Here is a 22,627-nt window from a genome sequence, read left to right as displayed (position 1 = left end):
CCATGGAAACAGGACGGAGTGGATTGTCAGTCACACCCTGACTGGTCATATTACTCCAGATGGATCTTATCTGACTGGAAGCAGAATTTGGCAGTACTTTCAGTGATCCTCCTAGATCTGCTCCAGATGACCACACAGGCACTTTCTCACAGGCACTTTCACATTGACAGTGTTACTCTCAGCAAACATGAGCATGCAAGGAATTTAGGGCTGATTAAATAAGGACGTTTTTGTTTGTTTTTTCTCAAATATTCAATGCATTTTTGGGGGCTGCTGTCCGGTCCTTTCACCGCAAGGTCATGGAGAAAAATGTGCAGTGATGTACGGGATGACCAACACTGAATGTTGGACTGCTTAAAAAATAAAAAAAAGTACAGGTTAAAACCACATGTGAGTTTTTAGTAACATACAATTTAATCAAATACTATATACAGAATTTAGTTTGCTCATTTTCTTGAGTGAAAGTGAAAATAAAAATTATATTTCCTTGCATGGCGCTAGCAATAGCAGTGCCATAGACTGAATTCCCAAGAAACATACATGCTGATAAATTGTGGGGTGAAAAAAGGAGTTCAATGATTTTTGATTATTTAAAAATGTTTGTTAATATGGTGTAATAATAAGTTTAACATGCTTTGAAGTTCAAAAAACACATTATTTTTCACATATTGTGCATTAGTGTAGCTCCTGTCTTCTCAGTCTGTCTGAAATGCTCAGGGCCCGGTTTCCCAAAGCGTTCTTATCTCTAAGTAGTTCTTAACCTATTCCTTAACCTCTCTCTTAACCTTATGGGGCGGTTCCCGAAACGTTCGTACGCTAAGTATATCTTCTGTAAGTCACACTTTCGTAAGGTTGGTCTGGACCACTCTTAGCTTTACCTTATCACTGTTGCAGGTCTATATGAATATAATTCTGAAGTTTTAATACACCCAGACAGTATTAAATTAGGCTAATTCAAGTGTTTTCATGCAAAGAATAAAATTGTCATTACACTGATTGTTGTTAGATTTTTAATTATATTATAATACAATATTATTAATTTAATTAAAAAGCGCTTTTAAAGGCCAGTGAAAGCATAGGCTACTGTCAGCTAAGTCCTATTCGGACGCTAATATTGTTTTTTATGGGCTCGTACGGTATTTTAAACATTTACAGGGGTAAGTCGGTGATTTTAGTGCCGTCCGAATCCATAATATCAGTGTTTTTCTCACCCAACCCGCGTAAAAATCCCTGGCCAAATTAGTACCTTCTGTTTTTTGACAAACAGGTCGTGTGGGGATTTAATTGCCGTCTGAATCCACATCTCTGAGTTTACAAGAGATTCAAAATTCACGGTTTAAATCCTTTTTGATCACTGCCGAGCACCGTACGCAAGATGTAAACTTTTATTACTGAAATGCTGGAAAGTATTTACAAGAACAATATATCATCGCAGCTCCACCTCAGCGAACAAAAATGGGAAAGAGAAGAAGGCACGTCAATTTTTGAAAAGGTTATTGTGGCAGCAATATATGTTACAATTTTAAAATATGTAGGCTAGGCTATTATAGGCTATTATAGTTTGGATTATTTTTTATAATATCCAATAATCATAATAAATTGCAATTTCAACTATTTCTGAAGTGCTTCATTTATAAAGATCACCGCTTTCTCACATAAACAGCCCCTGCACGAGAGAATAATTGATTCTCGAGCCATCGATATCAAACAATTCAGCAGCATCGCCACGGACAGCGCCGGGTAACGTCGCACTTAAGAAGGAATATCTTAAGCAGCTTCCTGAGGTATGGTTCGGGGAACACACTTAGGAACATAAACACCTTTGGTAAGATATATCTTTCGAGCTCTCTTAGCGCGCTAAGAGTGACCGTTATCGGGAAACCGGGCCCTGATTTCTACAAAGCCATTCCTTCCAAAAAGCTCAGAGTGCTCTGATTGGCCAACCCAGTGCTTCTCCAGGTGAGAGGCTTTCTAAGCAAAACCCCATTCGTCGTCACGACGTAACTCGCAGTGACCACGAAAGGGAACTATAGTTACAATAAAAAATTTTGCACTGTAAATTAAACCATGAGACTTAAATCTCATTATTTAGCTTCATGTCGTTCCAAACCTATATGCCATTTCTTTTCCAGTAGATCGCAAAAGAAAGTCAGCAAAATGATCTTCATACAGCTGTTTTATACAAGCACAGTTCATAGTGATGATGTCTGTCATGCAAGGGCGAAATTGTCAATCACACATTGGGGGGGACAGCTGTGGGACTTTTTGTGTTGGCGCATGCACACATTTTTTTAATCAAAATAAAATTAAAGTCAGAGTCCGAACACTTACCAGCATACAACAGTCATGCTGTTAAGTGTACTTGATACTTCTAGGGGGGTCCGGTGGGCATGCTCCCCCGTAAGAAAATTTTGTACATTTTAAAGGTAAGTTCATTAATCTGGTGCACTTTGAGTCACCCGAATCCACTGTTAAAAATAAATAATCCACCCGCAAACCGCCTATATTCTCTGATTTAGATATCTGCATCTGATCATCACATTTCAATTATTCAAATTCTTAGTGTTAAGCATGATAATATGGTAACATATCACACTGACATAGGCTGATTTAAAATGAACATTTATTTAAAATAAAAGTTCTTCTTTTGCCAAAATTATATTTCCTTAATAGCCTAAACAGAGGCTTTACTCAGTTTGGGCCATGCAAATTATGGGAGTTTCCCGGGAGAAATTACAAACCGGGAGGGGTCCGGGAGATAGGGCTAAAAAACGGGAGAAACCCGGGAAAAACGGGAGTGTTGACAGGTATGGCCAAATGTCTGTCAGATTTCGCGCTCCTCTTCTTCGGTTTGGTTTTTCCTAACTTACTGGCGGTGCACGAGCTACTAAAGGTATAGGGAAAACATGACATGGATTTCAGGAGAAATAGGTTTTGTTAATGTATAGTGTAAGGCCAGTCGAATGGATTTGGGAAATGGACCGGCCGGGATTTTATATTTTCGGAGCTGGAAAGAAAGACGTATTTGCAATCACATCGATATTGCCCGCATAATCATACAGTATGATCAAATATTGGGGGGGACAAATTGTCCTTCTTTGAATATTGGGGGGGACGTGTCCCCCTGTCCCCCCATAGAATTACGCCTATGCTGTCACGCTCCAAAAAGGACAAAAACCCCAAAACCATTAAAATAAAAGTAGTCAAAACAGGACGTTATCTGGAAAGGTTGTGTTTATTCTGAGAAACAAGTAAATTATACATTGATGAGTTCTCTTCAAAAATATCAGTGTGTGTGTGTTTTAAACAATAAATTATTCAAAGTAAAATAACTAGCAGTGCTGGTACAACACACATACTGTAGTACTCAAACAGACAATAGACCCTGTCTGAATGATAACAAAAACAATACAAACATATTTGAACAAGTTGCACTAACCGGTTGTTTACTGCATTATTAGCTCTACCCCATACTTTTATTTAGCATTACGGCTCACTTTTTTGTGTTTCAAATTCTGGGTGAAATATCATTTTGAAAATCCAGTGAAGAACAAAACTAAGTGCTTAAGCTTTCTGTTCAAGGGCCTTTAAAAAATAATTTTCAATAACTGTTTTCTATATTGCAGCTGGACTGTGGAGGCCAAAAGCCCATGGATTGACATTTGACGCTAGCTCAGTTTTAAAATCTGGTCTCTGAGGTGCCTCTCTTCAGACAGTTGCTCATGAATTCATCATGCTTAAAGCTCAAGTTATTGTGAGACCTGGAGATCATAAGAAGTTTCTCCTTTTTAGTGTAGTCCTTCTTCACGGCCACTGGGGGCACTAAAAGCCTGTCCATAGGGTCCTCTTTGTCCTCCAGTTTAGTGTATCCTTTACTATTACTGCGGTCCAATCTGGGCCAACTAGGGTGTTTCCTCTGTTCGGGCTGGACAGTCAGCATTGTGGGCGCTCTCTCTAAATCCAGAGATTTGGAATGGGCTGACAAAATGTGGAGGGAGCTATTGGAGCCGAAGTCTTTACGCGCAGCTCCAGGTGACAGGAACCTACCGCTGGTGGACCCAGGAGACAGTGAGGAATGGGAAGATGTGGAGGTAGGGGATTCGGTGGCTGAGTTGCTCCGGAGCAGCAGGGCGCCCGGAGGCTTGAAAGCTTTGGCGACATAGGGAACAGGTACTGTTAACGACTCCAATGACGGAGGTCTGGAGTGGACCCTGTTCTGCTCGAAGTCCTCCGTGATGCTATCGATGTCAGGCTCATCAATGACACAGTTGTTGAGTTTGATGACGGGCAGCGTGAAGGCGCTGATGGAAGAGGAAACGATGGAGCGTGTTTGGCATTTCTTGAGCGCGCCACGCTTGTCCTCCCACCGACGACCACCCTCATCATGGAACCCAAAGATACATTCAGAACGGTCCTTGTAAGTAGGCGACAACAGGCCAAAGCCACCTCGGGCCTCACTCATTAGACCCTCGTCATCCTCGGCCGAGCTGGTCCTGTGGGAGAACCGGACGTCACCGTCCAGACCGGAGAAGGACATTAGAGTGTTTGCTGCGAGCCGTGAGGCAAACTGGCCATCCAGACCGAAGGAACGGATCTCTGTGTCTGTGTAGGGACCCATGTAGGCCCCATTCGTCCACTTCTGCTCCTTAATCCGCAGGCTGTGAATGTCTATGACGGTCGAGTACATGTCCTTCATGTGGATAATCTTTGTCTCACGATCCCTGTTCTCATGTAAGATGGCATTAGCACAGATGAAGATAAAAATCCCAATTCCCATAGTGAAGGGACCCAACATCTTCATCTTCTCGGAATGCAGGTGCTTCTCCAAGAATTGCGCAATGGAGCCCACCTGCTCTTGGCCGACCTGCGTATCGTTCCTGGACAACTTGCTTTCTGGTGCCTTCTGGGGGTCCTTATGAGGCCAGTATCCAAGAACAGCCATTGCAATGCCTGCCATGAGGATCAGCACTCCCAAAACCAGGAAGAATCCTGAGGCCGAATACAGTCTGATCTTCCCTCTCACTACCACCACATCAGCTCTAGGTTTACGCTTGGTGCATTTCTTCTCAGGAGCAGGGCCTGGGCTCTGGGTTGGCAAATGATACTGAGAGCGGGTGGAGTCTTGTCTTTTCAATGCTGCGAGCCCCGTGATCACCCCACCCGTGGCAATCATTGCTGTGACAATGCAAGCCTGCAAATAAAGAAATAAACAAGTGTTTAAGTAAAGCTCGAGGCTTCCCACTTGATTCAAACGTCTTATCTTTGATATCTGTCTCAGTCCGTCTCTAGGTGTTAGGGAATTTGTTTGCTGAATGATGGTTGAAGCACTGTTGGGGCTATTGTGAATCTTTTCAATAGTTTTTTAAATGCTACCCTTGTCTTGCTTTATACACAGAGCAAGCAAAACAAAGTCATGATAGCTGCATAACTATGAGATACACAAGAAAAAGAGAACAATGAATCAATATTACAATGTAACACAAATCATAGCATAATGGAGCTTTGTTTAAGAAGATCTCTCCATGAAAGTTTGATTCTATAAATAAAACACTGAAGCATTAGTCAAGAATGACTACATATTTACAAGTCTGGCAATGTGATTTTGACAGCCAAGGGGTGACCAAGTCTGCTGACCAAAATAAACTAAACAAAAAATGATTTTGTCAAATCTAAGAGATATTGTGTATCAATTTACTAGCATGGCTAATCTCAATCTTAGTGCTAGCAAAGAGCAAGTAAACTGAAATGTTTAGTATCCCTATATGTGAACTAGGATGTTTAGCATGAAACCAAAAACAATGTGTAATTTCACAAGTATACTGTAGGCTAAATTATTGGGTCAAAGAGAGACATAATAATTGTTAAGAAAGATGGTGAATTACAGTTTTCAGACAGAAGTTTCCCATTGTAAATGTATCTGTCATATGAATGGTGAAAGTGTTTTATACACATCCCTGAGGCTCATTGCTCTCCTCTCTGCAGGGTACAAGTATAGTTTTTGTAAAAAATAAATAAATAATTGAAAACAAAAACAAATGTTACAGGTCCTGGGCAGTCGGGAGGACTGTACGAAGTGAAACACTTAACTTAACAATAAATGAGAGAGAGACCAGTGTTAGTGGTTACTCAAGCGGGGCTCTGTATTGTCTTTTATTAAAACATTTTATTTCAGAGTCATTAAGACACTTTAAATCACAGTATTTATAAATGCATTGAAATGAATATTAAAACATATAAATGCTTAAATCACAATAAATAAATAAAACCTAACAATATGTTCACAGATGCTTCAATTGTCACAGTCCAGTTGAAATATAAGGTGAGGAAAGGATCTAAGTGCAGCAGTATAAAGTTTTAATTAAACAAAGAACTAAAAAAACCTAAACCTCAGGGCACAAGAACAGAACAACTGTTAGACACACAACAAAAACAATCAACGAAACGAACCTCAGGTGTAACTGAATTAGTAAGCAAGGCAACAAACACGCTAATTAACACTGGTGGGAAAACTAGAACAAAGGAAACGTACAAAACACAGGAAAACTGAACATAACCCTGACATATCCCCCCCATCAAGAAGGTGCATCCTCACGCTTCAATAATAACACAAAGTCCAACAGAGGAGGGCGGGAAGGGGTGTAGGTGGGGGACGCAGGGCAGGAAGAGAGGGCAAGAGGGGTCAAGGCAGAGATTAAGGTGGGAGGAGCCAGGGTGGAGATTAAGGTGGGAGGAGCCAGGTCAGAGATTAAGGTGGGAGGAGCCAGGGTGGAGATTAAGGTGGGAGGAGCCAGGGTGGAGCTTAAGGTGGGAGGAGCCAGGGTGGAGATTAAGGTGGGAGTAGCCAGGGCGGAGATTAAGGTGGGAGGAGCCAGGGTGGAGATTAAGGTGGGAGTAGCCAGGGTGGAGATTAAGGTGGGAGGAGCCAGGGCGGAGATTAAGGTGGGAGGAGCCAGGGTGGAGGCTTGTCTACTGGATTTAGGAAGATGACTGACTAAGATTAAAATTACATCCAATAGCCGTACAATGTGGCATCGTATCAGTATTTTATATTCCGAGTTGTGTTGCGGCATAAAATAGCAACAGGTAGCGCCAGTAGCTCACAGAGTGCAACCATTTGATGACATCGACACAGAATGCACTGCGCACCTAAAATGGTGCCCACGTTGTGCAAAATATGTATAAAACGAGGTGGATTTTTTAAATAACGTAAATCTTTTATGGGTTATCTACGGCTATCTATGGGTTATTTATGGGCATAGTTATAGTTATCTTTCTTGGTGTGGATGGGCATTAACAAAAACCAGCAGACATTAGGAATGTTTTGGCCTTCCCTGTAAGAACATTGTCATATATATGATTTACCTTTGGTTGGTTTCAAAGTTTTGTATCTACAAGTAGCTTTCTTTAATACAGCATTAACATCTGTAGCACAAAGGGATCTTATTTCATGCAGTGCCAATAGCCACCTGCGCCTGTAGATTGTAAAAAATATTCAGGCTATGCTGTTACATATTTATATTTGTATTGCTGAAAAAGTAATTACATTCTTTTTTGGCTGCATGTCTCTATCTTTCATATTTCATCAAATGAAAAAGCCAAAAGAGTTTACAGGCATAAGAGGTAAGCTTTTGTCTAGTGTTCATTTTTGATCAGTCAGTCAGAGCAATTGATGACTAACGTGATGGCTTAATGTCAAACACACAGAACAAATAAGATCCCCTCGGTTGAAGGTGATCCCTCTGAGCACACCCACTCATTCTGAGTTTAGGAAGAGATATTGGTGGTGTTTTTCTCTTCTGATGTTGACTCTTTAACTCATCAAATATCTGTGGCAGGGGGCAAAGAGAGAAAAGGGTGGAAGGTTGAGAAGAGAGGGATGTCTTTCAGCCTCTTCTAATAAATTAATGACTTAAAATAAAAATCTAATGGTCAGTCCACTCTAAAATCATTAGGGAGGAGACAAGACAAAGATAAAACATTGTATTTGACTACTTACATTGGGATTTTCATCTCCATTGTTCGCATTACATTTTCACTGTATTTTAATCTCATCGAATCTTTATTAGCTTCACATCTAATTATGTGCAAATTCATTTTAATCAGCACTAAACAGGTGGTGCCCAAGGCCATGTAATCAGCTGGTCCTAGTATGGTGTAGTTATAATTCAAGAGTATGACGCTTGTGAAGTCAATGATTGTTGGTGTACGACACAAGGCGAGTGGTGCAATACATACACAAAGTTATTCTGCCAAAAGGCAACAAAGCTGTGAAAATAAAATGTTAACAGAGTTGGAAGCTTGGGGATAGAAGAGGTGGAGATTATATAAGCAAATATTAGAACAAAAGCACACATTATGTGATCATATAGCCAACAGTCTTGTGTTGTCGGCTACAGTCTGGAAACGGGTACTTTCCTCTAAAGAATGCTTAACTCTCAGTGAGCCATTTCTAATTGCCTGTGAGTTTATCAGCAGCTTCAAACATCTAATCATCAAACATGTGATCCAAAAGACATTCACAATTATCATTATCTCTTCATCGATATTTTATTTTAGGCATTGGTTTTCAGTAAAGCTAGAGAGGAACTGTGATACAAGACAGCTGGTTTAGGAGCATTTCACGAAGTGCTAATAACAGGCAACATCCCACTAGTTGATCTGAAACTCGATTTTGGTAGGAGATGTTACACCCAAGCAACAGTTTTTGCTGAAATCCTGCTCTCCACAGATTTACACACACACACACACACACACACACACACACACACACACACACACACACACACACACACACACACACACACACACACACACACACACACTCCCTGTTTCAGATTTACTGAATTAGGATGGATTTCATGCAGTACCTTTATCATGTGAATGTATGTTTATCTTGTATAAAAATATATACAGTACCAGTCAAAAGTTTGGGAACACTACTATTTTTAATGTTTTTGCAAGAAGTCTCTTATGCTCATCAAGCCTGCAGTTAAAAAAACAAAAACAAAAAACAAACACAGTAATATTATGAAATATTATTACAATTTAAAATAATGGTTCTCTTTTTTAATATACTTTTTGTGATGCAAAGCTGAATTTTCATCAGCAAGTACTCCAGTCTTTGGTGTCTTATGATCCTTCAGAAATCATTCTAATATGATGATTTATGATCAATGTGGGAAACAGTTGTGCTGCTTAATATTTTTTTATAACCTGAGATACTTTTTTCAGGATTATTTGATGAATAAAAAGTTTAAAAGAACTGTATTTATTTAGAATAGAAATCTTTTGTAACAATATACACTACCGTTCAAAAGTTTGGGAACAATAACTATTTTTTTTTAAAAGAAATTAGTACTTTAATTCAACAAGGATGCGTTAAATTGATAAAAGGTGATGGTAACGATTTATATTGTTAGAAATGTTTTTATTTTGAATAAATGCTGTTTTTATGAATAAATGCTGTTAACGTTTTACTCATCAATGAATCCTGAAAAAAGTATTCCAAAAATATATATTAAACAGCACAACTGTTTCCATCATTGATAATAACTGAGTATCAAATCATCATATTAGAATGATTTCTGAAGGATCATAAGACACCAAAGACTGGAGTACTTGCTGATGAAAATTCAGCTTTGCATCACAAAAATAAATTACATTTTAAAATATATTAAAAAAGAGAACCATTATTTTAAATTGTAATAATATTTCATAATATTACTGTTTTTATTTATTTATTTATTTTTTTAACTGCAGGCTTGATGAGCATAAGAGACTTCTTTCAAAAACATTAAAAATAGTAATGTTTCCAAACTTTTGACTGGTACTGTATATCTCATACAAGTATAACTTCATGTAATACACCGGAAATACATACATGGAGTCTGGTCATTCTATCTTATTATTCCACTTTTCTCATTTCACCTTGTATAACAATCAGTGCTCACAACATAGGTATTGATTTAAGACAGGGCGGGGCCTATTAGATTAGATTAGAATTAGATTAGAAAAACTTTCCCGATAGGGAAACTGGTTTGCCACCAACTTAGACCATACAGCCAACAAACACAACACACAACTAACAGACAGATAAATAACTCTGCATTAAGAGACAATTAAAACCTGATTAAGAACCAGTGAGACATGATTAGAAAAAGATTCAGTTTCACAATTCAAAAGTGCAGAATACAAAAACTGTAAAAATAATGTTTAACAATTAACAGGAACAAAAGACCTTCTCATTCGCTCTCTAGAGCACCGAGGCATTACCAGTCGCTCACTGAAAGAGCTTCTGAGTCCTTTAAAAAAAATTGTGTAGTGAATGGCCTTCAAAAAGCAAGACAATTTTTAGTTTCAACCTTATCCTCTTCTCCACAGTAACCTCCAATAAGTATGGGGTAAGACCAATATTTTTCAACCTTATCCTCTCCTCCACGAAGAATTCACATTCTCTTCTTCTCGATGTTGGGTGACGTCACTTCTTGTTGACGTTCAAAGTATTGTCAAACAAAACGGAGGCTAGCTCGACCCTCCCTCCTCCTCATCCCGTTAGTCGTTGTCGTTGTCTAGGACATCTTTCCTCTAGCTAACTTCCCTCTTCATGCTTCTCTCTCCTCCACTCCACACACACCCCTTCATGTGCATGCGCACTAACCCCCCACCCCCACCCCCACATCATTCTTGTCGTTATTGGCTGGAACACTGTTTGTTATGTTTCGTGGTCCAGGCTGGGCCAGTTTGTTTTTCTTGCCGTTTGTGGAGCCTGGGCTGTCTACAGAGACCGCGTTTTTTTCCAGTGTGTTCAGGGGACCGGCAGCTAGCGGATAGTGAGGAGATGTTTGCTGTACGTGACAAAAAATGTTTTGGCCTAAAAAACGCGTGACATCGCTTAGAGCACCTTTAAAATATAGCATTCTGTGCAGAATTCAAATGGGTCCGATACGTTTACTGGTCTGCGGCGACTGGCGCTGTGATCTGCTCTGTGCTATCGTCTCTGGACTGGAGCAGACTGTGTGCACGCTGAGGAGGTTCACGTGTCACACACACACACACACACACACACAATGCAAAACCAGACTTCATTCGCCCCGGAAAGCATATCCTCTATCCCCTATATAGTGCACTATGTGCCATTTACAATGCAGAAAATAGTAAATGTGTGAACAAATGACCGAATTCAGCCGCAGATTCAGAGTCTATTTATAAGGTAGGGGGAGGAGCTTTAGATTCTAGAGAGCATTTGATTGGACGGAAAATCTGATGAGAACCTAAGGTCATCAAAATCATTGATCCATATTGGCGGAAGTGAGAGACTGTAAGTTTTGAACACTTATTTCTTCTAAATGCAAATGTTGTCATTGTTTTGGAGCACACTAGCTTATAGATAACCTTAAGGCTAACATATTCATACTAAAAGCCCAAAAAATCTGATTTCATGGGGACTTTTGACAAAATGGTGTATACTGCAGTTGCCCTTTTGCCCGGCATTAAGGATTTTTCCCTGACAAAATATTCCAGACCTTGGCAAAACTAGACAAATGTATTCATTATAAAAATGGCCAAATAATTATATGATTTTGATTAATTTACATGACTTTTCCAGTTCTAGAAATCAGATTTAGAAAATTAGACGTCGTCATATATCCAGTTTTTTCAAGACAGTGGAAATCCTGGCTATTGCAGTAGGTCAGCGAGCACCCGGTTTGTAAATCAACCCTCCACAAGAGGGTGCGTCGAAAAGATATAATCCAAACAGCACTGTGTTGTACTGTCTATTGAAAACCACAAATCTAGCTGTCAACAAACGTGCTTTAACAAAAGTTTTTTTTTTTCAACAAACCTATATTATTCATTTTAAAATAAAATTTGGTGCATTTTTAAAGCACCTGCAAAGTTTAAAGTGTCACTCAAAACACTTCATTATGAGCCACGTCTTCCCTTTACAACACACAGCACAGCTTCAAAAATGCATACCGTAATATAAAACATTTAATTAAAGTTAATTTTTAACTATTCTTATTTTTACTAATTTAGTTGACAAGAAAATGCTAAATTAAACCAAATACCCAAATATTTTAAATAATAATTTAAATGTATCAACATCTAACAAAAAACGGGAAAATCATCCTTCCATCTCTTACATTTGAGTGTCAAAGTTCACATTTTAATTCCACATTCCTGCAAGGTGGCATTACTCTCTGTTGCTTTTAATGCGTGTTTCAGCGTCAGCGCCACGGGAGCAGCATGTGTTTTTCCAGCATGCAAATATGAAAGAAAAATATGACACTTTACAGTTTAAAAGAGTATAAAGATGAATGAACTCCATAAATTCCTCTGCTGGTCAGGTGAAATATTGCAAAGCTGTCATAGTTGTGCATTTGTCAAAATGCATCTTAATCATGGTCAGAAATCAATATTTTGAAACATAGGTCTCCTGGTGATCTACCGTCCTGCAGAGTTTAATCAAACCCTAATCAAACCAGTTTAATTTAGCATTTACATTGGTCTATCACATTCAAACCCAACATGAAACGGTTTTCACCCAATGAAGCTGTGTGTTGTAAAGTGACAATAAACCTCACAATAATGTGTTTTGAGTGACTCAGTTCTCAGTAAACACTTTGCAGGCGCTCTGATTTTGGATCGCTTTTAAAGTGCACCAAATTCAGTTTATTTTAAAATGTATAACATTTTCGTGAATATAAAGCTATAGCATTTCACCAGTTTTGTAATGAGAAGCAGTTTTCCACCAAAATACTATAAAAGCAGGCTTCTTGTCAAGCTATACCACAAGAAAGTGATGAAAATAAGACAGAGCTGTACAAAATGATTGCACTGAAAAACACAATCGCATTCAGCATACTAACTGCCAGTGAGTTCTTGGTTTGGCCTTGTTGTAGTAATGTGACATTTGAGTAGTTTCGTAAGGGCCATCTCAGGGTGAGACACTTCACAAAGGCCCTGAGCTTTCTGTGGCTGTAATGACACCCGCTAGCTTCCACTGCTCGCTATCGTTAGTAACAATGTCTCAATGATTACAAAAACTAATCGGAATCCAAAAGGAAGCCTGTCGCCGTAATGCTGCCGGAGAAGTGAGGAAAATGGTGGATTAAGAAAGTAAATAGCGTCAATTTTCATTTCATGCTAAAAACTGTTTAAAAAAAGGAAAGCGTAGAAATTTAGACCAAAGAGACTGTGCATTGAACCCTGAAACAGACATTTCTCTAGCCTAGATATAATATATATAATAATATAATAATATAATAATATTTACACTCGTGGCAAGTGGCAAGACAGTGTTAGGGAAAGAAACCTTTGCCTATATAGGGGCAGTTTAGTGGAACAAGTTAGACCGGCAAATTAAAGTCATTTCCAGCATGAATCTCTTTTAAAAAGAGAATCAAGGACTGGTTACTAGAGAGGGTAGCGGAATAGAACCAGGGGCCAGTTACCGTTTTTATTTTTATTTATTTAAGAAAAATGTTTTTATGTCTGTAAGTGTCTTGTCCTGATATTATGTGTTGAGCACCACAATGGAAATAAGTCCTGGACTTTATTGTGTTTTTATCCTCGATTGTATTTGATGCCTTTTTGTTTCATGTGTAAGGCATTTTTTATATAATTAAATAAATCAAATCAAATCAAATTCACCTGGTGGAGGGCCGGGCGGAGAATCCTTTGTTTCAGTTTGTTTCTGTTCCGCCGCTGGTCTCACAGCCAGTGGTACCCAAAATCTCAGCAAATGAGCAAATTCCTCAATCTCTGGGTTACAAGAAGTGTGGGTTGACAGTGGGTTGACAGTGGGCAACGCAGCGCCTTGCCTCTTGCGCCTTGGAGTCAGAAGTGCCTCAGGTTGCTTTATGCATTTCACATCCCAGGCGACCTCAATCGTGCAGCCAGAGAGCTCTCACGACAGCATACGTCCAGGGAAGAGTGGTGACCCCAACCCCCGGACAGTCCAGCTGATATGCGACCAATTTGGACTCACTCAGGGGGGACCCCCAGCACAGATGCACTGGCACACAGCTGGCCCCCAGGCCTACGCAAATATGTGTTTCCCCCCTGAGCCTACTCGCACAGACCCTGTGCAAGGTCAAGGAGAACAAGGAGCAGGTCTTGATGGTTGCGTCTTACTGGCCTACACGGACCTGGTTCCCAGAACTCATGCTCCTCTCGACAGCCCCTCCCTGGTGGAATCCACTGAGGAAGGACCTGCTTTCTCAGGGACGGGGCACCATCTGGCACCCGCGTCCAGATCTCTAGAACCTCCAAGTGGGGTCTCTGGATGGAACGCGGAGGGTTTAAGTGACCTACCCCCAGCGGTAGTAGACACTATCACTTCAGCAAGAGCTCCCTCTACGAGGCAAGTCTGTAGGGAAACAATACTTGGTAGTCAGGTTCCTGAGAAGCGGCAGGAGGTTGAATCCCCCTCTGCCATCCCTCATTCCCTCTTGGGACCTCGCCGTGGTCCTGATGCACTTACAGAGAGCACCCATTGAGCCTTTGCAGTCAGTGGAGATTAAAATCCTGTCCCTTAAGATAGCCCTCCTGGCTCCACTGGCCTGGAATTCAGGCCGGGGTCTCGGGGTGACGTGATACGTGCCCAAAGTTCCCACCAATCCTTTCAGGGACCAGGTGGTGAACTAGCAAGCGCTGCCCCGTTCATTACCTGTGTCCCGTTCATGCCCTGTGTTGTACGTGGACCACGCACAAAGTTTCAGGGCTTTGCAACAGCTCTTTGTCTGCTATGGAGGACAGCAGAAGAAAAAAGGCTTGGGCACGATGTGGCCTCCGCAGCATCCCTTTCCGAAACTGGAATAGGCAAGCTTTCTCAGTGTTATCCAACAGTCTCACTGTAAAGGGTGAAAGGAACTCAGTGACTGACAATCTTTGTGATTAAGCAGTCCTCTTCTCTGCCCCAGCCGGCAAACTCAGAGCGCTAGAAGGAGCTAGTAGTTGTGGCGACTTCCATAGGGATCCTAATTCGTTAGTCACTGACGATTAACATCGAACGTGACTGACTGATAGGGAACGTCTAGGTTACTAATGACATTAATACCCGTCGCCACAACTCCTGTGCCTTCGCTGACAGCCAGGACACCGTCTCGGCTCCGAAGCGAAAGCTTGATGTGAGTATTGCACGCAAGCCCTTATACACCCGGAAACGGGGATGCGGTTTGCGATGCAAATCTCACGAGCCAACATGCATTGGCTCGTTCTGTTACCACTTCAAGGTGATTGGGCTCTCAGGCAACACCCCAATTTGTCAGTCACTGTCGATTAACGTGGGAATGGGAGTTACATTAGTAACCTAGACGTTTCTGAATTCTACATATAGGCCTAGCACCTTTACAGTGTTTTTTTTTTTTTTTACAATTTCTTAAACTATGGCCCCATTTCTAGAAACTACACACGCAACCACAAAACTTGAACACAACATGCAAAACGTCACACATCTCTTGCAAGAAAATTTTTGTTTTTGCTTGTTCGTGTGCAGTGGCGTGTACAGGAGTTTGTCAAACGTACATGTATGAGCACAAATACACTGTATACAGTATGTATGCAAAATGTATGAATTTTACACAGTAATGGAACTGAACTGAATCAACACTGAACTGACTTGAGCTGTATAATGACACTATTGACTTTGAATTTGAATTTGTTAATTGTTACTATTGTAAAGCTGCTTTGAATCTCCGCTAAACTTCACAGATTTCCGTGAATGAGCGCCGCCATGCGCATGTGTGCCAGACGGGGCGCTATAGAATAGGAGTGCAATAATTCTGACTAAAATATACATATTGCTAAAATATTTTTTGTTGGACAATAAATATGCCACAACTTACAATTAAGTGTATTTCTATGATAGCGGTAACTCTAAAGTTACTTTTGTAATGGGGTAATAAAATGTAGGTTAATTAGTCTGTGCTTTTGTTTGTATTTATTTTCATTTTTAGTTTAGTGAATTTATAAATAAAATCATTATTTTAGTTTTTTAGATTTGAATGTGTTAGAATATAATGTGATTGTAACCCTTTTTTTGCACATAATGCATACCAGAACCTATATGGTTACATTCACCATATTGGTTTTCATAGCCTTCAATATGAACATTGTTTGTAGGACAACATTGGGCAGATTGTGAAATATATATTTTTAAAATAAATACAGATAATTTTTTATTCAAGTCAAAAAACGTAGAAAATACAGAGATTATATACCGTATATCGCCATTCAACAAAAACATACAGATATTCGATTTTTTTTTTGCCATATCGCCCCATCCAGTGTTATTTTACATTTGATTACTTTATTCAGTTTCTGTAGTATTTCTGTACCTGAAAAGTGTTAGACCTTTCTCTTTTGTCTCTCTTACTTTGTGGAAAAAAATGCCAATATTCGTGCCATGCAAAATGCACAGAAAGCTGGGATCGGAGTTCTTTTGAGGTTCTGGTGTGAACAAGAAAGGGTCTGCGGTCACATGCAGCTAGTTCCCTTTCTGGTTAACTTTAAGTGAAGTGGGTTTGGTTCTTTTAAAAGGAACTATATGTGAAAACATCCTAAGTGATCAATTTATGTAAGTGTTTTCACACAAGATCATTGGATGTAGGCAATCGGGAAATGATTGTGTAATTTAATTGGTAGTGTTTTCTAAATGAAACACAAGAGCTGTTCGTTTTGAATGATCTGTCTAATGTAGAGAACTGTGTTAAGCATTTTGCCAATTTGTGTAAAGCAGATAATGTGCTTGTAGTTTTGCAGACTTGGTCTGAAGATTAGATACATTAGTGAATGGTTCCACTGAGTGAGCCTCAAGTACCACTTTTAGTGTGTAAAATGTTTACAAAAAACTGTAATATGTAAGCTAAATGTATTCATACATGTATATGTGTAATGTATAATTATACTGTAAGTGTATATTTTTCTTTTATTATCTTGTTGTGAGTTAGAATCAATAATATATTGAGAGATTGTCTTGATGGTGCCCACGATCATCTGTTGTTCATAAACAGATCAGTGGGTGTGTGTGAGAGAGAGAGAGTGTGTGTGTGTGTGTGTGTGTGTGTGTGTGTGTGTGTGTGTGAGAGAGAGAGAGAGTGTGTGTGTGTGTGTGTGTGTGTGTGTGTGTGTGTGTGTGTGTGTGTGAGAGAGAGAGAGAGAGAGAGAGAGAGTGTGTTTTGAGTGTGTGTGTGTGTGTGTGTGTGTGTGTGTGTGTGTGTGTGTGTGTGTGTGTGTGTGTGTGTGTGTGTGTGAATGTGTCTATGTGTGTGTGTGTGTGTGTGTGTGAATGTGTCTATGTGTGTGTGTGTGTGTGTGTGTGAGAGAGAGTATGTGTGTGTGTGAGTGAGTGTGTGTGGGGGTGGCAGAAGTAATAAAGTCCTCTCCAGCCCAATGATCATATGCTCTCCAATATTGGTCTTGTGTTCATCTGCTCATCTGTCTGATGGATAGATATACTAACCTTTAACAAACCTGCTGAACATTTCCTTTATCGCATCATGCACATAAACAGAACCACTCAAATGTTAATACAGAAAAATACTTGTGAGACGTGAAGAAATACATTTGAAGTCTACGCGTAATGACGAACATTACATCCATAAAACATCCATAAAAACCGACCCCAAAACGACCACCAGATCCATATATTTGTACTGATTTACGATTCAGTAATAAACCCTGACACTTATGTTTACTGACCAATAATACACACCTGTATGCTGAGATCCTCCTCCTGATGTTATGTGTCCATTACGCACAAGTAGATCTCACGATCATCACCATCATATTTCCACTCCACCGTAGAGGATAATTTAACTAATACTTTGCTTTAAAAGCTGTTTTTTTGTAGTTTCATTATTCAGTCCATCGGATTCTCTCTGTTTGGATGTTTGGAGAGAAAACTTCCATCTGAGCGCGCGCGTCCTCTCCATCTCAGCCCAGCGCGCGCCAGCAGCTGGATACGCGCTCGAGACAAACTTCACGATTCTTAAGCAAAAAAATGTGGTCAGAATGAGAATATCTAAAACCGAAATAAGTTCGTCTTTCTTTCTCTCCTTCCTTTTTTCTTTCAGCTCCCCAGTCGAACGTCTTTCCTCGTCTATAAATCCACAATAAACAGTTCAAAGGCGAGCGTGATATCCGTGATTTCACTCAGATGTTTGAATACTCCTATCAAACAGACGAGTTCGTGTCGATAAAAGTCACTCATATTTGGATGCATTATTTTAGTAAATAATAAACGCTAGTGTTCTTTGTGAAGTATCTCCTCAGAGGCGCGGTCCCGAGGAGCGAATCGTTTGTAAGGGGCAGAGCGCGAGCGTTGGCTTTTGTACTCCCACGTGACGCCATTCCAGATGACGCACACTGACAGAGGGAGAGAGAGAACGAGAGAGAGAGTGCGAATTTTAATAATTTGCGTGGGATTGAAAAAAACAACAACTAACAAACACAGTATGTTACCCCAAACCAACACCGACACGATCATTTCTTGGATGTAAATATTTCTGTAGCCTAGGATACACGTGAAGGGTGTTTAAACAACCACAGCTGCTGTCATTACAATCTCTCAATGTGTGCATCTCTTATTAAAGAAGATGCACTTTGTGCATTTGAAATATAGACAGTATTCTCGCGCAGCCAGACTTTCAACACGTTCAGTGAACGGAGTGTGGGCGTGACGTCTGAGGCTGAGAGACTGTGCAGACAGTGACTGGGTTTCTAACTTTGAGCTGGAGTGAGATTTTGATGACATGAGCCGAATCAATTACACGCCACTATTTGGGTCCAACAACTCATATTTAATTTACTGCAAATTACCCCATGCACAATGAAATCAAAATAGACAATGATTTTTTTTTTTTTTTTTTTAAACGAAATATCGCAGGCTTCTAAATGATTTATCTGTGCACATCATTATTGGTTTAAAGTCATGTGTCTCATAATAATCTTGAATCAGAATAACTTCCCCTCCCTCTTGCAACATCTCTTCTCTGATGACGAGGGCGGGGCAACCTGTCAATCACATGAGGTCCACCAATAGAAAACCACAACCATTTAACCATCCAATAAATTCCCCACAGATTAAATTAAGCCCCGCCCTACATTAGTTCTTGTTCCAGAAGCGTTTCACTTGGATATATGGCACAATAGGAGACCAGCGCAACTTCCTTTTCATGATGACTAATGTTGTACTAATGTTGCACATGCACTTTTTAGAAAATGTTCCTATTAGCCTAAGGCTATGTCTACATTAAAATGGAAAACAGCCTTTTCATTTGAACACGCTCTCCGTCCACACTTGCGTTTTCAAGCGTTTTCCAAAAGTTGCTCATCCATAAACTCTAAATTGACCTTACTGCACATGCGTAAACCCTCATAAAAGCTCTCTGAGATGATACAGACGAAACATAATACAAAACAATTTATTAAAGTAAATTGTGTAAAGTTAATAAAGTAAATATCCCATTCTATACTTCTGGCAGGATCTTTTTATTTAGCAGAAAATCTCACCATTCACTGATGCGTCCAGATGCACTCAGTCACCATTATTATGTGAGACAAAAAGGGATAGTTCAAATTAAATGTTAAAGGGATAGTTCACCCAAAAAATTAAATTATCCCATGATACCCTCAAGCCATCCTAGGTGTATATGACTTTCTTCTTTCAGACGAACACAAAGCTAGTTATTATAGTTTATAAAGTTATAAAGTTATAAATAGGGATATTTTTCTTAAACAAACACAATGCTTCGCTTCAGAAGGCCTTTATTAAAGGCAGGGTAGGTAGAAATGGTCTAAAAATTTTATTTTTCAAATTTGTTTAAACTTTATGTACATAACAATACATAATTAAAATGTAAGTACTCTGAAAAAGAAAGTATCAAAATCGAGTGTCTGTAGACCTCTCACGACTGTTTTAAAGACATCTCATTATTTCCATTCACTCCACCCCCTCATTTCTGTGCTTCTTCCAAAGCCACGCCCCCAAAACACATGAACGCGCGACTCCGACCGCTGAGCTAGAGGACGCATTATTTACCTGAGAGGAAGGGGCATTTTTTTGCCTGGTTTGCCTTCACTAACTGCATATGCCGGTACTGTAAATTTAGATTGCTCTTTCTCTGCCATTGTTTTGGTATTCCTAGGTTCAGTGCCTTCTTCTTCTTCTTCGATAGATTTTATTGGCAGCTTGCAAACATAGTGCATTACCGCCATCTACTGGACGGAGGTGTGATCAGGTTCCGTGCCTCTCAATCTCCTCAAATCAAACGGTCGCGCGCAAGTGGGCAGGTGCTGTGTGGCAAAAGGGTGGTTGCCATGGTTGCGAGAGAGTGACAGTCGCCTAAGCCAATCCTTTGATTCGTCCCTAATCGAAATAATGAGCTGTGTTTAATACAGATTAAACGGTCTAGAGTCACTTGATTTTTATACTCTTTTTTTCAGAGTTCTTACATTTTAATTATGTATTGATATATATAGAAAGTTTTAACAAATTTGGATCTTTAATTTTTAATAAATCCTACCTACCCTGCCTTTAACCCCCTGGAGTCGTATGGATGGATTACTTTTATGATGGATGGATGCACTTTTTTGGGCTTCAAAATCTCCGTTCACTCCCATAATAAAGCTTAGAAGAGCCAGGACATTTTTTGATATAACTCCGATTGTGTTCGTCTGAAAGAAGAATGTCATATACACCTAGGATGGCTTGAGGGTGAGTAAACCATGGGATAATTTTCATTTTTGGATGAACTATCCCTTTAAGAGGTCAGAGTAGTTCTGCTGAAGGAACACTCACACATTCACTTCTTTCTTTTAATCTTTGAGAAATTCAATTACTGACTTATATTTAGATTCATTACTATTTCTTTATTTTCAGTAAAATTTACACAATCTGTTCTTTCCTTGGGAAGTGTTTTCTCCTCCACATGGCGGTTAAAGAGTTAACATACTAAAATCCTTTATCTAAAAGCCTACAGATGTCGGCATCTGTGTGGTTTCCTGTGTTTATGCTGTGCATAGCCGAGTTCACAAGGCCTTTTCTCTCACACACACACACACACACACACACACACACACACACACATGAATATACAATCTCTCTCGTCGCTCTTTCTGTCTCTCACTCTCTAACAAGGGCTTTAATGATGACATGATATTTTCTCTTAAAATTTCTTATTTTACACCCTTTTGTGGTGATCAAATATGTCTCTACTTCATTAACAGCTTTTAAAGATTTATGTTTTGATGTTTGTTATCTGCTTGTTAAATTGTGGCGTATCTCGCCAGCCGTTTATGGGAATGAATCCCTGTCTGGCTGTGTGAGATTTCACTGTGGAGATAAAGGTCAGGATCATCACACCGCACTCGAGTGTACAGTGTCTATAGGAAGTCATCATGTCCTGTGAAAATCTTTACCTTTTGTCACATTACACCCTGGAAAATAAAATAAATTATGTCCAACTTTGTTTGAGTTGTTTGTATGCATTATAACCCTCATAATCAAAGTAAAAATAGCATTTTAAAACATTCTGTAGGATTATTACAAATTAATTAGTGAAATACCTAGTTTGGTAAAGTATGATATAGTCTAAGTCCCTTAGGGGCTGTTTACACGACACCGTTTTCAACGGTAAAAACGTAAAACTTTTTATGCGTTTTGGCTGTTCGTTTACACAACAACGGCGTTTTGGGTGCCTGAAACCTCAATATTTTGAAAATGGTCTCCGTGTAAACAACAAAAACGCGAATCTCTGAAGACAATGACATCATACACATGCGAACGGGTTTAGTCTGTACTGTTTCATCGCCATCTAGTGGCCTGGCAGCAGAAAACAGCGTTTTTAGTCGTTTTCGCGGATCCGTGTGAATGGGGATCGTTTTGACAATGGCGTCGTCTGTGCGCGGGAAACTCAAAGGAAAAAAGTCTCCGTTTTAAGTATATTGTTGTCGTGTAGACGTACCCTAATACCATTATAAACATGCTCAGGTGCAACCAATCAACTTCCAGATCAAACACCAGGCTAATGACCCCACCTGACATCAATTGTAGTGGTTTTGATTACTTCAGAATAAAACCAGCTGTTTCTTGAAGATGGAACTGCAAAGAATTCACCATGGTTCGGAAAGTGTTTTCAAAAGGCCTCTGGGATAAAGTTGAAGAAAGGCACAAGTTAGGAGAAGGCTACAAAAACACTTCAAAGGCTTTATCTCTGAGTGCTGTTCAGAGCATCAGGAAGTGGAAAGCGTATGACACCACCAACACATTGCCTAGATCAGGCCGTTCGTCCAAACCGGATGACCGAGCCAGGAGGACATTGATAAGAGAAGCTATCAAGAGGCCCAAGGCAACTTTAAAGGACTTTGAAGGACACTGATGTACGTGTCAACGATCTCACAAGCGTTAACACTTTAGAATAATGGTCCGTCATTAATAAGTAATGCAGGACTAAGGAGTAGTACTACATTAACACTTCAGCTACTATTAACTATAGAAACAAGCTTAACTAATCAGTAAGTAATATAAAATTAGGATAGGAGATAGTTCCTTATTAGGTAATCAATAATTAGTTAATGAGATTAGCCTCATTAAGAACTATTAACTAACTGACAAATTATAAAG

General features: G+C 39.7%; 2 protein-coding genes across 2 annotated transcripts in view; one reads left to right on the top strand and one right to left on the bottom strand.

The window, feature by feature from the left end:
- The window catches only part of LOC311304860 (dynein axonemal intermediate chain 1-like), a 674,193-nt gene that overhangs the window by 423,772 nt on the left and 227,794 nt on the right, over positions 1-22,627 (top strand). The window lies entirely within an intron of this gene.
- Positions 3,217-18,306, bottom strand: tmem200a (transmembrane protein 200A). Its single transcript, XM_084433389.1, has 2 exons — positions 17,717-18,306; positions 3,217-5,191 (listed from the first exon to the last, which is right to left on the bottom strand). Exon 2 carries the CDS (start codon positions 5,171-5,173, stop codon positions 3,680-3,682), a length of 1,494 nt encoding a protein of 497 aa, XP_084289515.1. The 5' UTR covers positions 5,174-5,191; positions 17,717-18,306; the 3' UTR covers positions 3,217-3,679.

This window comes from Rutilus rutilus (assembly GCF_951802725.1).
Source record: "Rutilus rutilus genome assembly, chromosome: 15".
NCBI lineage: Eukaryota > Metazoa > Chordata > Actinopteri > Cypriniformes > Leuciscidae > Rutilus > Rutilus rutilus.
The sequence above is the reverse complement of the archived record's forward strand: the minus strand, read 5'-3'. Positions and strand labels throughout refer to the sequence as shown.